The sequence below is a fragment of the Pelodiscus sinensis genome, chromosome 9 (assembly GCF_049634645.1).
Source record: "Pelodiscus sinensis isolate JC-2024 chromosome 9, ASM4963464v1, whole genome shotgun sequence".
In the NCBI taxonomy this organism is placed as follows: Eukaryota; Metazoa; Chordata; order Testudines; family Trionychidae; genus Pelodiscus; species Pelodiscus sinensis.
Genome location: NC_134719.1, coordinates 19,736,196 through 19,753,117, shown reverse-complemented (window position 1 = coordinate 19,753,117; position 16,922 = coordinate 19,736,196). Strand labels below are relative to the sequence as shown.

Sequence of the window (16,922 nt, the reverse complement as noted above, 5' to 3'; positions counted from 1 at the left end):
AGCTGGGTTTGGCAATTGTAAGGGTTTCCCTTTGGGAGCCTGTGGCCATGTAATAGAAACAGGCTACGTCCAGACTGGCATGATTTTCCGGAAATGCTTTTAATGGAAAAGTTTTCCATTAAAAGCATTTTCGGAACAGAGCGTCTAGATTGGCACGGACGCTTTTCCGCAAAAACACTTTTTGCGGAAAAGTGTCCATGGCCAATCTAGACGTGCTTTTGCGCAAAAAAGCCCCGATCGCCATTTTTGCGATCGGGGCTTTTTTGCGGAAAACAAATCTGAGCTGTCTACACAGGCCCTTTTGCGCAAAAGGGACTTTTGCCCGAACGGGAGCATCATAGTATTTCCGCAACAAGCACTGATTTCTTACAGTAGGAAGTCAGTGCTTTTCTGGAAATTCAAGCGGCCAGTGTAGATAGCTGGCAAGTTTTTCCGGAAAAGTGGCTGATTTTCTGGAAAAACTGGCCAGTCTAGACACAGCCACAGTGTCTTCAAAACAAGATGTTCTTTCACGCATAGGTACACAGCATAGGTGAGCAAGGGTAAAAAGCAAGAGATCCATATACAGATCAATAGCAAATATTGATTAGCACCCTTTGTATTTGGCAAAGGCGCAAGCACATCAACAGCAGTTCACTTCATTGGTGCTTCTGCGTAACACGGGTATTTTACCGAGAGGTTGCAGACTTTCCCAAATTAACAGTTTTCTTTGTGTAACAAAAGTGTGTTTTGCTCTATACACAGACTCAGTGCTTGTAAGTGGGAAAGTAGTGTCTCAAAGGCACCCAAAGTTACTGGGTGGGGCTTGAGCCAGTCCTGTTTTGTATTAGTAAGAGGAACCTCTAGCTATTGAGCCCAGCCCTTCTAGCTGCCTGCCCCACCTGGCAGAAGGGTTACCCTAGTCAGCAGCACCTGGATGGTGAGGGTCCCTGCAGGGAAGGCGGGAGAGGTTCTGTAACACTAACAACAATCCTCCTTCCACATAAGTAGCTCACATGAGGAAGCCTGAGGCACAGCTGCTAGCAGCGCTGCACCCACTCCTCCCATTGCTGAGTCACCGGCTGAGTCACCTCCGTTTGCCACAACTGCAAGGGGGATTGGGTTTTGTTTGAATTAGTCAGGCACAGGTGGTGGCAAAACCCTCCTCCGCAGCAGCTAGAGACTAACTCTTCTCCAGGAGCCCAGGCAAACTGGGAACAGGTGCTGCCTGGGAGTCCCTGTGTAATTGGCAGCCACGCTGAGCCCATTGAAGTAAGCACAAATACGTCCCCTCCTTTGGCTCTAATTGAAATCAGTGAAGGTCAACGGGTGTGAGTTGGCCCCCAAATTAAACCTATTTACAAGATCTGGAGCCTCTAGAAGCCATGTGGTACCCTTCTGTCTCCTTCCAGCCATATGGCCTGTGGGAAAGAGCCAGCCAGAGGCTAAAGGCTGGAGAAGCAATTTAAGCAGGGCCTGATGGACATTAAAGGTGTCATCTGACCACTTCGTGCAGCTTTCACTCTGAATACTCCCTCCCATGCTTGCTCCAAACTCCTTCTGCCTTTGTCTTTCCAATCAGCCAATCCTCTCCTAATAAACTTCACCTGAAAGATTTCAATAGCTAACATGACAGAAATAGACAAAGCTGTGGCACTAACACAGCCCTTGCAGACCATCCCATTTATATAACCCTAACATCTAACCAATGTCTGGTTAGACTGAGCATCTTGAGGCAGGCAACCACATCTTATTTTGTGGTGGTACAACACCTAACACAATAGCTGTTCTGTACAGGCCCTCAAGAACTACTGTATTACACATTCAGGCAATTTTATTTGAGTCTGAAAAGAAGTGCAGCCTCCAAAAGCCTGTGACTGCAGGATAAAAGAAGATTTAATGGTGACTTGGGATCCTAAGTCCAATTTTCAAAAGTAATTTAGGCTCATTAGCATCCAAGTCTCAGTTTAAAGCAATGAAAGCTATGCTCTATAAGGCTACCCTTGCGGCTTCTTGAGCAAGAAATATGCAAATGAGGCTAAGCGTGGAATATTGCTGAGACTCATTTGCATACCTAATGAGCTGACATTTTTGCAGAAGAGGCTCTTGCACCAGAAGGAGCTGTCTACAAGAAAACCCCTCTTGCGCAATGCCACTATGCCGATTATTTTCCAGGAATAACGGCATTGCGCAAGAGGGTTTTTCTTGCACAAGAAGGGGCAGTGTAGACAGCTCCTTCTGGCACAAGAGCCTCTTCTGCAAAAATGGCAGCTCGTTAGGAATGCAAATGAGGCTTGGCAATATTCTACGCTTAGCCTCATTTGCATATTTCTTGCTCAAGAAGCCGCAAGGGTAGCCTTATAGAGCATAGCTTTCATTGCTTTAAACTGAGACTTGGATGCCAGACGACAGATGTTGCCAAATGACAGAATTTCAGACAATTCTTACTGAAGGTAGCTAATTCCTTTCGTATTCTGGGATGCATTGCACATACCATCTGATTCGTCTCTCTTTGGATGTGTCAGGTAACCTGTCCCACTATTCTGTCTGTAGTTACATTTAAAAGGTGGGCCTCCATGACTGATGGGCTACGTCTACATTAGCAAGATTTTGCGCAAATACTTTTAACACAAGAGTTTTTATGTTAAAGTATTTGCGGAAGAAAGTGTCTACACTAGCATGTGCTTTTGCGCAAAAGCATCCGTGCCAGTGTAGATGCTCTCTTGAGCAAGAAAGCTCTGATGGCTATTTTAGCCATCAGGCTTTCTTGCGCAAGAAATTCATGTTGACTGTCTACACTGGCCTCTTGCACAAGAACACTTGCACAAGAGGGCTTTCTCCTGAGTGGGAGTGTCCTAGTTCTTGCGCAAGAAGCACTGATTTCATACATTAGAACGTCAGTGTTCTTGTGCAAGAACTCGCAGCCAGTGTAGACAGGCGGCAAGTTTTTGTGCAAAATCTTGCCAATGTAGACGTAGCCTTGGTGGTTTCTGTTCTGCGTGTAGTTTGCTGAGTACAGGTTTATAAACTCAGCAGGTGGTTGCTAGTCCTTTGAGCAGTAATGAGAAAGCCGGGAAGGCTATCAAAGAAGGCGAGGACACCTTGGTGGGGAATGCTGCTGAGAAACAGGCACAAGAATAATCCTTGTTAAAAACCTCAGCAATGACTTGGCCTGACACTGAGACTGTCTTTTATCTCAACCAGGCACAACACAGGAGTTAGGATGCCACCCCCAGTGATGAAAATGGAGTCCAGCCGTGACTGCTGGAACATGGCACACACTGGAGCCAAATTCTCTTCTCACTGATGTGCACACAACTCACATTGTGCCAAGAAAAATATTAGCTCTAATGCATGTTATATCTGCAACAGGACACATCCTGGCTTAGGGGGCTCCACCTTTTAATCATAAAGAGATTGGATTCCCAAAGCCTCATTTTTCACCCACTACCCTGAAAATCTCTCTCAAAGGACGTCTTTCATAGAAGCCTGCCCTACACTTGTTGAACCGAATTATTCCATCAGGGAGACTCAGACAACCAAAGCTATCTATTTTAAAAGTTAGACCCCTCTTGCTCTTCTGCAGCATTAAAACATCTGTGTTCTATACAACTTCAATGCATTAACAATAGTCTTCCTGTCTCAAGCAGGACTGAAGTCAAATGTCTTTCACCATAGCATAGAAACTTATCACCGTTTGAAGGGGATTTCTGTAGCAGATAGATCTCTCTCTCCTTAACCTCTTATGCTCGTTCAGCTGTGAGCAACTATCTGAATCTACTATCCTGGTGGTTCTAATTATTCTGCAAGCTCCTTAGATGGGTAGGTAGCCAGACTGCTCTTTATTGCAATAATCTTTTTTTTTGAAAATCGCTCTCTTTACACGTGTTATGTTTCCACTTGCAGTGTAATCACAGCTATGTTGATCACAGGATATTAAAGAGACAAGATAGGTAAAAATATCTTATTGGACCATATTTTGTTGGGGAGAAAGACAGGCTTGTGAGCTACACAGAAATGTTCTGAGAAATGTTTAGGTCTGGGAAATGTTCTCTTCACAGCTCAGTACAAGTTGGAAAGATGCATTTGTTGGATAAATAGTAACACGCTCACAGCAACATGACCATTATATCAATAGGTCTTTTTGTTTGGACTATCCTTCTGTTTTGTCTCCCTTTTGCATCTTTTCCCATCAAAAAGATAGTTATAGGTTATTGTGACATTTAATGAACTACACTCACTTTTCACAATTGAGCTCACAGTTAGGGTAAACGTACAGGTCCATTTATTACAACATCCCTCATGTCAGAGCTTGAAAGGTGATCTTCAGGGATGAGGCTTACACTTACCCTTAGCAACCCTTGTACTGGGGGAATCCTCTCTTACTCAGAGCTGTAGCTTTATGCTGCCAGGAATAGCACCCAGAAGCTGGTAAATCTGTCCACCAGCAGGGGATGCTACAATTAGCCATACCCAACTCAGTTTGGCCTTCAACACAAGCTCTTTATTCTTCTCCTACATAAAAGCCAATTCTCCTCCCCCTAAATGTGAATGTTTTGATCTGGAATAACAATGAGAAGTCCTGTGGCACCTTAGAGACTAACAGATTTATTAGGGCATAAGGTTTCATGCAGTGATACTAATCAGTGCAGTGCAGTGATACTACTGGGTTATCTACCGTCTCGTTGCTCATAGATTGCAGCCCTCCATTATTTTCAGGGGGTCTCACATGCCAGCTGGTCTGTCTGACCTTTTCATAACCTTCTATTGCTTACAAAGCAGTTTCTCACTTACAGGGCTGGGTCCTCTCTTATATCTTACAGCTGGTAATCCAAGCCAATCATTGCTGCTGTCGCTTAGCTGGGTCCACTGATTCCCAATACATGCCTGCTGGGCCTGTCCTTAGACCAGGGCTTGCGGCTTTGTGGCTCCACATGCCTTGAAAAGGGCAGCCCACCCCACTCTAGAACATTTTGCCAACAGTTCATAGGCTGGAGTTGGCATGGGGACTTCGCTTTTAGCTTTAACTAACTAGCAGAGTCCTGCAAGTGGTAGAGGGATTTGTGAGCATGTTCAACATTTTCTGCAACTAGGAACCTTGTCTACAAGGAGCTGCTGTATCAGGTAAACCAAAGATTGTTGCCTTCTCCCCAATTCATCAGAGGGTGTACTTGTACCAGCTGTCAGACTGTGCTGGTGCTCAATAATGTGTCTATTATAAGACTAGATTGTAAATAAGTAATAACTGTCCCTTTTTAAACCACAGTTTATTTAACCTCCTGTCCACCAACTGCTGATAGAAGTCACTATCTGTTAAGCACCATTAGTGGACTCCGTGATGCATGAGACACGTGTTAAGAGAGCCCCTTCCTTGGAGAGCTGATGATCGAAGCTAGATCTAGACAAGAGGTGCTGGGAGATGCATTTTAGAAGTGGGAGAAATCCAGCCACTTACTGGTGTGATGTCAGAGAGAAGTATGGGCCATTTGTGTAGCTTGGGGGAAGTGAGAAATGGAAAGTCAAGCTGTGATCAGTTGTTTATGGTGCCTGATCCTACTGCCCTGGCAGACTTCTGGAAACACACTATTTGGTTGATTTCTAAAGTGACACCTCAGATATAAATAACTGGCTACAACATTAAAGAAAAACGTTCATTGACAGTTCAAGGGTCAGACTGAGTAGCGGCTCCAAAGGAGCCAATCAGTTCAGCATATACGCTGCATATGTACTGCCTCTTTGGCAGCAGATCCCACCCTTGGTGTGCAAAGCAGTAACGTACTTGGATGCTTGTGTCAGGCATTCTAGGATTCCTCTTCTCTGATGAAGGGGCTTTATTTTCCCATGGCCAGAGACTCAGGAGACTTGGGCTCAAGTCCAACTCTGCCATTGATCTGTTGTGTGACATGAGGCAAGTCACATCCCTTCTCAGTGCTTCAGTTTCTCCTGCTGTGCAAGGGATAACGGCTCTTCCTTTCCTTTGCAAAGTGCTTTGAGGTGTGTGAATAAAAAATTGCTACCTCACAGTAAAGTATTAACGATGGGCTTTAGTAGTACCCACTGCACTACCAGCACTCACATTTCCTTCAGACTGCTCTAATCCACAGGGCAACCCCACCAGAAACAAACTGCAGCCTACCAGATTTAGGCCCGCCAACCTCCAGTATGGGTTAGATAGACATGCAGGCTACGTCTACACTGGCACCCTTTTCCGGAAATGCTTAAAACGGAACAATTTTCCGTTATAAGTATTTCCGGAAAAAGCGCGTCTACACTGGCAGGACGCTTTTCCGCAAAAGCACTTTTTTCCGGAAAAGCGTCCATGCCAATGTAGACGCACTCTTCTGCAAAAAAGCCCCGATCGTCATTTTCGCGATCGGGGCTTTTTTGCGGAAAAGAAATCTGTGCTGTCTACACTGGCCCTTTTCCAGAAAACTGTTCCAGAAAAGGACTTTTGCCCGAACAGGAGCAGCACAGTTTTTCCGGAAAAGCACTGATGATTTTACAGTAGATCGTCAGTGCTTTTCCGGAAATTCAAGGGGCCAGTGTAGACAGCTGGCAAGTTATTCCGGAAAAGCAGCTGATTTTCCGGAATAAGTGGCCAGTGTAGACACAGCCACACAGAGGGGCAGACAGAATTGCCAGGTCCCTGGGCATAGGGAGTGGCTGGCTTTGTACCCTGGGAAGGGAAGGTCTTTGGGCAGAAGAGGTAAGGCTGGAGGCTAGCTTCTCCCAGCTCTCAGTGCTACCCGGAGCAAGCTGTGTGAGGCTCCTACCACTGTCACTTCTGGTATCCAGTGGCTGCTAGGAGCCCCAGGCCCTTCTGAATTGCTGGACTCCAGAGGAATTGCCTCCTTTACCCCCAACAGGCATGTGCACACATACCTGCTGCAAGAGGTGGCAACAGACACTGGCGCAGCCAAAGTCAAAAGTCTAGTAACATTACTCCCACGAGGATGGGAACCACAAAGTTTGGATAAAAAATGGTTTGAAAATTGGGGTTAATATGTTTGTGGGTGATCACCAGTCTGCAGTGTCCGACCTAAGCTTTGGAATCAGGTGCTCCTCAACTCTCTCGGCCTGGGTAGAGGCCAAATGCTGCTCCTAGTTCTGCACATTCTCTAGCCTCGTGTCTTGGTAGCAGGCTCTTGCCATCCAACCAGTTACCTTTCCACCAGTGTCTCGGCCCTTCTGTGTTGCCCAGTTTATGCACACTCCCTTCAATGCTCTACCCTCGCATGCACTCTGGTTTATTGGGAAACCACAGTACAGTTAAAGCAAGGAACACAGACTTTGCAAAGGAACTTCTTAAACACACTTATGCTTTACACATAGACAGTATCAGAGAGTTGCAGACCTAGGCCTAACAACCAACTTCTGGACACAATCCCCATTTAATCTAGCCACTCACCTCCCCATCTTGTGAATCTTCTGGTTTGGTCCAGATACTTCCAGGAAACCAGGGGCCCCTGCCTCCATTTCTCTTGCTGACGCCTCTGATTCTCGTAATGAAATGTTTGCCCTTGCTAAACAGCAACTTTTTACATAGCGACACCTCTTCTTTGTCTCCTTCCCTGGGGACTGGCCATGCTGCAGTCCCATGTGGGGCATTAATGGCAAATGATACATGTCAGTTATAAAACAGTCTGTGGCAATTCCTTTCTATCCTCCGAACTATCACCGGTACTCAGCTACCTGCATGCAGTTTCCATTGATGCGACAGGCAATGTCTCCATGAACAATATGAAAGTGTAGTGTTGGCTTTTTAGAACCTGTGACCTGGTGCTTTGATAGGCCCTTTTGCTAACCTAAATAAGTAAAAATCTGTATTAAAATTGAGCCTGAAACAAAATTAGGAATTTCCTTTCTTTTACATGCACGAGAAAAGAAGACTGTTGAATTGGAATAGTTCTATAGAAACAACCTCCATTCACTGGGGACAATACAATAGATGCTAACATAGGAATCCTATTTTTAGATAAAGCAGTCATACACCTGCCCCATACAATTCATGCTCAGATTTTAGCAAATAGTCAAGAAGAAGACATGCAATTAATTTGTCTGCTTTTTAAATACAAATGTGAGATATATTCTAAATATAGGAAAATCCTCCCCCACTGTTATTTGTTACTATAAAGAAGTGCTCAGAAAGGCCTTTTTATAACCAAGATTAGCACAGCTGCATGTGACTGGGCTGGAAAGCTGATCCTGCCCAGGTAACAGGAGGTTAAATCACCCTGTCTCAGGCAGCAAGGCTGGGACTGTAAGAACACCTGAGCTCTCCTAATAAGACAGCAGAGCTGATGAGGAGCTACCTGCTTGACAGCAGCCCCCTTGATTGTCTTGGTGTGGAAACTGTATATCAGCCGAAGGGAGATAGCAAAGGAGTTAGATGTAGGGTGACCATCCATCCCATTTTTACCAGGTCAGTTCTGTATTTAACGGCTGTTTCCAGTGCCCCAACTTTTTTTTTAAATGAGCACATTATCCCGTATTTCTCCTGCAATGGGGTGGGGCCGAGATGCCAGAACTCCAGGCTTCAGCCACTGAAGACCCAGTGCCAGCTGTTCTCCCTCCCCTCCCCCTCCCCCCCGCTGCAGGGCTGAATCCCCAAGCGCCCCCTCTCCCCCTTGCAGGGCTAAAGCCCTAAGCCCAAAATGCCAGCAGCCTCCGCGCTTGGTGTCTCATATTTGGCATGGGGAAATATGGTCACCTAGTTAGATGGGCTTGCTCCTGCTTGCAAATTGCAAGCCACCAGAGTCTACCTAAACTCTGAGCTTTGTGTCAATCTCGATCCTTTACTGCTCTTCAGAATAAGACCGTAAAAGAACCAAACCAACCAACTAAATTACCTCTTGACTGGTTTGACTGAGTTCTTGTTTGGGGGATAACTGTTGCTTTCAGTAACTGCAGTGAAATACAGCTATATTGGCCCAGAAGAAAGCGAGTCTTTCTCTGCCCTTCTGAGTCCTGGCTGGGCATGAGTTGTAACTTCTTACCGGGATGAAACTGCTGTGGAGAAAGGTCCCTTTTTTCCCTCCGAGCATGAACAGGGCAACATGCACTGATCTGTCTCCCCATTCGGTAAACATTGTTAATGTTAAGCATGTGTTCTATTCTCAGCAAAGATCTCTGAATAGCCGTAGCAGTGCTCCTATTGAAATCGATTGGTGGCTTACAATTGGTGTGTGTGGTTTGGTTTTGTTTGTTTTGGGGTTTTTTGGGGGGGGAGGGTGCAGAACTGTAACCAGACCGTAACCATTTTTCACGTGTTATGAATCAATGAGTTTTGATAGGTGAACCACCAAAAAGAATGTATTCCTCACTCTTGGCATCTCTGTGTCAGTCTCTCCGGTGAGAACTGGATATCCTATTCATTTGTAGTACATTTTTACAACTGCCCTAAGTGACAGTCACGGTGGGTGAGGCAATATCTTTGATTGGCTTTACTTCTATTGGTGAATGTGTATGACTTGAAAGCATCTCTCTCCCCAACAAGCTGATCTAATAAAAGATATTACTTCACTCACTTTGTCTAATATCCTGGGACTGCCATGCCTCCAGTTACATTCCATACACTGAGACAATGTAAGAAAGTAAAAACAGTTCAAAGGGCAGCTGAATATCTAATAAAAAGTAACTGCCAGACCTGCAGCAATTCAGAACTTCAGTGTTATTACACACACTAGAATAATTTGCAGGGCAAAGTGCTTTCTCATTTTAGTCACTATGCTTTTAATAACCCATCCAACATTAGCATGCTATGATAGAAAGCCCAGGCTATATAATGTGCCTTTTCACAATCCCTGCGAATGTTATAACTTGCTTTTTGGAATGAAGCAGCATAAGCCCCTGTGTTGCCTACATCTGCAACTTGTAGAGATGTGCCCACCTCATGACCTATATCTCAATAAAGCGGGACCGTGAACATCAGACAAAGGGCTAGCAGCACAAAGGGAATTGGGCGCCTAACTGCTATTTTAGGTGCCTAAATCCAAAACATAGATTCCCTGCTTACTTGCTGCCTAACCCTATAGGAACCTAAGTTTCTGCCAAGAAAATCCTTAAGGTGCATACTTTTCCTGATGATGCTGAGCAACTCAGCAACGAGCTCATGTCTAAGCCCCATGGGACTTCATAAATTAGGCACCTATTCAGCATGTGGGGCAGGGCCTGCTCTGAAAGGTGTGTTTTGAACATGTCTAATGTGCACATCCCCCATTGCTAGAAGATTCACCCAGCATGTAGGAGACTGAGGCTCAAGTCCCCATGCCTGATTTGAAGCAGGAACTTGATCTTCAGTGTCGCAGGTCCCTTCTGAGTGCCCAAGTTGCTGGATTATAGGATACTCAGGGCTGGGATTTTCCATCTCTCCAGTTGAAGCAGTTCCACTTTGTATGAAATTCTAGACTTTGGGCTGGAGGGTGAATTTCTATACCTTAGTGGGTAAGTATGCCATACAAAGTGGAAAGACTTCAACAAGACAGCTTGAGAACACCCTCTCCAGATCACTGGTTAGCCCACTTGCAGAGCATCTCTCATCAATGAGGTATCAGGCAAGGTGGGGATTGGAAACTGGGTCTCCCTGGGCATGTCTACACTAGGAAATTATTTCAAAATAACGAAATTTGAAACAACTCCTGAAATAACTCTTTTGAAATAACTCCTGCTTTCATTGGGGAATAAGCTTATTTCGAAATAACCGGCCCCTTATTTCAAAATAATGGAGTTGGTAGTGTGGACTCTCTGCTTGTTGTTTTGAAATCACACCCTAGCGTAGATTAGGACCCACAGTGCTCTAGATATCATGGGCGGGTCCTCCTCCTTGATTTTTTTTCTTTTTTGTACAAAATAAGAGGAGTGTGGCTTAGGCCTCACCTATCTCGTTGGCTTTTCTTACTGGCTGAGTTAGGTGGCATCCCACACAGCCTATGTCTACACTCGCAGCTTCTTGCGTGAGTAATATGCAAATGAGGCCAAACGTGGAATATTGCCGAGCCTCATTAGCATACCCAATGAGACACCATTTTTTCAGAAGAGGCTCTTGCTCAAGAAGGAGTGTCTACACTGCCCCTTCTTGCACAAGAAAAACCCTCTTGCGCAATGCCGTTCTTCCTGAAAAGTAATAGGTGTAACAACATTGCGCAAGAGGGGGCAGTATAGACGCTCCTTCTTGCGCAACAGCCTCTTCTGAAAAAATGGTAGCTCATTAGGTATGCAAATGAGGCTCGGCAATATTCCACACTTAGCCTCATGTGCATATTACTCACGCAAGAGGCCGCGAGTGTAGACATAGCCTGAGTGTTCTGGCTTTTGCAGATCCCATTCTTAGGTTCTTTCTTCCATGTATTGTCTAAGAACCTGGGGGTTTGATTTCCAAAGGGTGGCTGGGCATTCCAGTTCTGAGCCTAAATACCCTTGGGGGATCTAGCCCAAAATGCTGATCTACTAGAGAGAGTCCCAGACTACTTGTCCTGAACAACATCTCTGAGCAGAATGTCCCGAAGTTTCTGGCTGAACATTACTTAGTGGCCCAAGAAGCACGCTGCCGCCCCCTCCCCAAAGAAGAGGGTATCTCCATTCCTAACAGCAAGTGAATTCAGTTCACTGGGGCAGGGGGACTGCTGAGTGACGCGCTCTCATTTAGCAGTGTCCTACATATTCCTATAATTCCTCCATGGACTGCATTTTTAAAACTTGATTTTTACTTCCTAAGAAGTGCCCTGATTTCCCCCTCCCCTCTAAGGTCAGTAAAAGCTGTGAAGAAAAATTGTCCCCAATCTAACAGCTACTGGGCAAATATTTGGGTGCACATAAGAAATTAATAACAATATTGGTTTTGGATCTGGCCAAGAAACACTTCATATCAAAATACTGGGCTTGAGCCTAGCAAAGCCCTGTTAGCATTTGCCTTATACAGAGCTTCTCCTTCTAGCACCAAACACCTTGTTTGGCTTTTGAAAAGTGCTCTAAGTAGCCCCAGCTCTTTCCCGCAGACAAGATAATAACCCTCCAGCGGAAGACTCGGCTCCTTTAACCATTATTATTCCACTCCAGCAGCATGAATGGGATGTTCCACTCCTGGAAAAACTGAATGAAATACAGGGTGACTGCATGCAGGGCTGAGTCTACGTGGGCCTGTCGCTTTGGAAATACAGCCAGGCAGCCCCCAGGCAGGTGTACCAAAGTAGCCCTGTGCCAGGGCAGAGTAGGGCTCCCAGCAAGGGCAGATCTGGAGCCTGACTTTAGGGCTGCTGCACAGGGGAGCCAAGCCCGCCCTCTCCCTCTGTGCAGTGGTGCTTCCCAGCCTCTGCTTTCCATCGGGTACAAATACAACAGTGGAATTTGTATTTCCATTAAGTGCCAGTTCCACACCAGGCTGCCTATGGATGTGGGCTGCCCCCACAGAAGGCAGGTTTTTGGAAGAGCAAAAGAATGAGGTAAATATTCATATACATGTTTATTCTGTGCTGAGGCTCGGATGGGGAGAGGGAGCTGCTTTCATTGACTGTTGCTAAAGCCCTGTGCTGTCTTCAGCTGCGCTGCAATAACCTTATTACTCATCAAAAAGCCAGCAGTGGTGCTGTTGCTTGCTGCCTCCCAGCTTTGGGAGGGTCTGAAGCTACCACTTTCTCCCGCATATGGAGCTCGGTAGCTGAACAGTACCAGCATGACTTGCAGGGGAAGAAGCTGCCAGTCTGGAGCTGGGAGCACTGGTTGTGTCTGCTCTGCTGTTGTAGGTTGAGGTGATAGTGGTGCATGTGGCGGGTAACTGACTGAAAGATGGAGCTGGCTAGGGCTTGTTGACATTTGCAGCCACACCCCCAAATATATTACCCAAATAGTTACTATCCTATTGCTACTAAAACACCCCAACCAGGACACATCCGACCCAACTGATCTGCAAAGCCCATCAGAATCCTGCCGATTTTGGGCCTCAGTCCCTCAAAATCTACTATGTAAGTAGGGAACATTCATCACTGCTTCTTCTGAACCTTTAACAAATCCAGACTCTGATGCAAAATCTTAGATCCAGGGATCCAGCCATATCCTGTCAACTGTTGGCTAAAAATCCAGATGTTGTACCATCAAAACTGAGAGCAGGTGTTGTTTTTACTATTCCTCCCAAGATTCCCCAACATCCAGAAATCTGCAATTCTCTAATTTGGCACCATTGTCTTTCTAAATCTGGATGAAGTTTGGCTGCATGCTCCCCAGTCTTTCTACTTACACTTCCTATACATGCATCTTCTACATCACTCACAAACTGGATTTATACCTATTCTAGTGGAACAGCATTGCCAAAAAGGTAGAGATGCACATTTCACAACTCTTCAGAACATTGTTTCCAGCACTCTATTGAGAATACATAGATTTGAGGTTGTTGCTGTTTCAACAGTATGTTGAAAACATCCCCCAATCTGTGATGTCCTAGCGATGCACGTTGTGAAATACAGAACTCCACCAAGCCCTGTCCCCTAGCTAAATAGGGCATCCTTTCCTTATCAGTGACAAAATGAAAGCACCAGAGCCTAAGCTGGGAAACAACAAGGCTTGGTGGTTTGATTAGGTACTTGGTGAAGGGTTTGTTTATTTTCTTTTAATAGCATAGCATAAGACCCACACGAGTTCTGCTGATATACTTGGCCAGTGGAATTTTTCAAGGCTGTGGGCAAAAATTGGCATGATCTAACAAGAACCAGGTGCCAGCTCTGGGCATCTGTCCTACTGTTTCTGTGTATCAGACTCTGGATTTTGTTTCTGGTGTAAGAGGTTCATCCATCCTTGTTCTCTATTTCTGCAGGAGAATTTGAAGGTAGGAACCAAAATGTGGCTGGATCCAGCAGAGTCCAGGTACTGGATCTGGGCTTTGGGAGTCTGTTGTGCCAGCAGGATGTATGGGGTCCAGGCTTTTAGGGGAAAATTTTTTGGGGGGGAGTTAGTCTAATGGTCCAGTTGAGGGGGATTGGATGCAAAAATCATCAGGATCCAGGAAGAGCCACCTAACCCCTTTTTCTGAAGGGGACTGATGGTGCAGTCTTTCCTGGTTATAGCTGACCCTGTGTGGCTCACATGCCTCACTGATTGTACCAGCAGCAGAAGTATCACAGCCCAGTGCATTAATTTAGATTCATCATTAGAGGGGATGCAACTTTAGTGACACCCAGGCTGTGCTGCCTGTTGCACCGGGAGAGAGCCAGCGTGGGAGTGTGCACAAAAACTAGAGAAACATTACCCCCTCCCCACCCCTACCCCTCTTCTCTGGGATGAGCATCCGATGAAAGGTGGGAAGTGAGGGAGCCTGGCACTGGGATTGATGTAGGCAGAGGAGGATGCCAGGCATTTGCTGAGCACAGAGCCTCTGAACCAGCTGCAGGGAGCGAAGTGCTGCGGGCTCCGTTGCTTGGGCGCAGGAGAACTTTAATGAGAGAAGCTGCCTCATCTCAGCTCTGATGCCTGATTTTAATCTAGTTTCTCCGGATATTGGTGCTGGTGGCCACAGGTGAATTAGTTTTCACTTTCAATGTAATGCTGTGTAAGAGATGTGTGCCTGAGGGATTTGGTTTGGATTCGTAACACAGCAGAGCGATGAAGGATGGGAGGAGGGGTTGTATTTATCAGCCTAGCAAAACCTTTTGTGTACTGTGAATGATGAGGGTTCTTTTGTTTGTTTGTTCGTTCCTTTGTTTTTCTTCTCTGCAGGCCATCCCTGCATCCAGGCATGTAAGCTCCATCAACCTGGGCATTTGCAATTCAGATCTTCCTCACTTCTTGAAATTCAGACCTTCCTCACTTCTTGAACCATATCAGAGCAAACATGCCAGAACAAAGCAACGATTACAGGGTGGTTGTGTTTGGAGCTGCAGGGGTTGGTAAAAGCTCCTTGGTCCTTCGGTTTGTAAGGGGAACTTTCCGGGAAACCTACATCCCTACCATTGAGGACACTTACAGACAGGTGATCAGCTGTGATAAAAACATCTGCACCCTTCAGATTACAGACACCACTGGCAGCCATCAGTTCCCTGCGATGCAGAGGCTGTCTATCTCCAAAGGTCATGCTTTCATCTTGGTGTACTCTGTCACCAGCAGGCAGTCCATGGAAGAGCTTAATCCGATCTATGACCAGATTTGTCAGATCAAAGGGGACATTCAAAAGATTCCAATAATGTTGGTTGGTAACAAGAGTGATGAGACCCAGAGGGAACTGGATGCCAGTGAAGGGGAAGCCTTAGCTAGCAAGTGGAAGTGTTCCTTCATGGAGACATCAGCTAAAATGAACTACAATGTACAGGAGCTCTTCCAAGAACTCTTGAATCTGGAGAAGAGAAGAACTGTCAGTCTCCAGGTGGATGGGAAGAAATCCAAGCAGCAGAAAAAGAAGGATAAACTGAAAGGGAAGTGTTCGGTTATGTGAGTATACCTTGAATTGCTGGACTCACATCACTGCATGATGTAATAAGAGCATGGACTTTCACAGAATAGTCTCATGTACAGTGAAAACCGTCTGCTCATGGGCATTTGCTAAAACTCCAAGAAAAATAAATCTCCTAAGGCTCATAGTTTCTCTCTCTGATAACTCAATTGAGTCATTTTAATCATTGACTTTGAAGACAAAGATTTTTTTTTTAATGTGTCTTTAAGCAAATGGAATGTCCAATGTTAGCCATTACACAGTGGCACAGGCTTTGAACAAAAAAGTTTTCAAAAACAAGTTTTCAACTTGAGATCAAAGTACTGAAATTTATTAGAGGTAGAAATCATCTTTGTTATCCCTGAGTATATATTGGTTTTTAAATGTTCTCAGATTGTGTTAGCCTGTTTTGCCTAGAGTGTGTACTTTAAGGGAAAATGTTTTCAGAAATATATTGAACACAGCAAATCTTTCACAATGCTGGGGTGTCTTATTACTAAGAAACAGAAACATCTTTTTTCAGATATGTATGTACCACAGGAGAGATTGACTGGCTTACCAAAGACATGCTTGTTTCATAATAAAAATTAAATTTGTGTATTGTTATGCAGCTAGTGATATTTTACAGCAATGTGACTTATTAAAGCTATTTCTGCATGTAATTAGTTTGTTTTGGGGCTTTTTTTCTTTCCAACAATACACATTTTCACTGCACTCTAGAACTTGGTTAATTCCCAAGTTCTTCCCAATCATATGGTGTCTAGGGCCCAATTCTGTACAGTGGGAAGCATCCTCAGTACCTTGGCTTCAGCTGGAGAGGAGGGAGCTTATAACCACAGAAGATCAGGCACTTGTGTAGCATAGTTACTAACAGAAATTGTCTGCTAACTTGCCTCTTGTGGCATAGCTGAACACCGACAATAGAAATAATGCTCTGCACTGTGTATAGCATTTGTAGCCATAGATCTCAAAGCACTCATTTCACAAAAGTGAGCAAGCTTTACACTTCCTTTACTGGTGGGGAAACTGAAGCATAGAGATGTAGTGACTTGCATAATCTTACTAATATGCACACTCGGGCCACATTACTACTGCATCTGAGTAGCGTATATATCAGAATATCTGACTTCTAGTCTAGTGGCTGGTCCCTTTCCTCACCTTAAAGAGGTTTTTATAGAGAAGTTCAGGTAACTCCAAGCATAAATATATTAGGCTGCAGTGAGTTATTTTGTCAGCCCATCCTAGGCTTTGAAATCGCAAATTTTTGTAAGCTTTGCATACTCCTGGTGGTGCTGCTGACACCATTTCTCTTGGCTGCTTGTTCTGCTGCCTTTTTATAATTATAAAATGTTTCTGCTCTCTATTCTAACATGTCCTAGCTTTGGGTGAAACCCATTAAGTTATTCTTTGGCAAACTGTTTAAGTTTACAGAATTGTTTTATTTTTCTGAACTTGAACAAGAGTCTCAGGCAATTTATATGCCATAATCCCCTCCCTTTCCCCTCCATCTCTGAAAAGTGTGCCCCTGGCTCTT

The 16,922-nt window shown here is 45.0% G+C and overlaps 1 protein-coding gene across 4 annotated transcripts; it reads left to right on the top strand.

Annotated features, from left to right (window-relative positions):
• Positions 1 to 4,866: 4,866 nt before the first annotated feature.
• Positions 4,867 to 16,050, top strand: DIRAS3 (DIRAS family GTPase 3). Of its 4 annotated transcripts, XM_075936214.1 has the most exons (3): positions 4,867 to 5,103; positions 13,781 to 13,830; positions 14,680 to 16,050. In XM_075936214.1, the coding sequence occupies exon 3, from the start codon at positions 14,795 to 14,797 to the stop codon at positions 15,389 to 15,391; it is 597 nt and encodes a 198-aa protein (XP_075792329.1). In that variant the 5' UTR covers positions 4,867 to 5,103; positions 13,781 to 13,830; positions 14,680 to 14,794; the 3' UTR covers positions 15,392 to 16,050. The 4 variants fall into 4 exon arrangements, with proteins under 4 accessions (XP_075792329.1, XP_075792330.1, XP_006125065.1 ...); XM_075936215.1 differs by lacking the exon at positions 13,781 to 13,830 and having other exon boundaries at positions 4,868 to 5,103; XM_006125003.4 differs by lacking the exons at positions 4,867 to 5,103; positions 13,781 to 13,830 and adding an exon at positions 12,310 to 12,416.
• Positions 16,051 to 16,922: the final 872 nt, after the last annotated feature.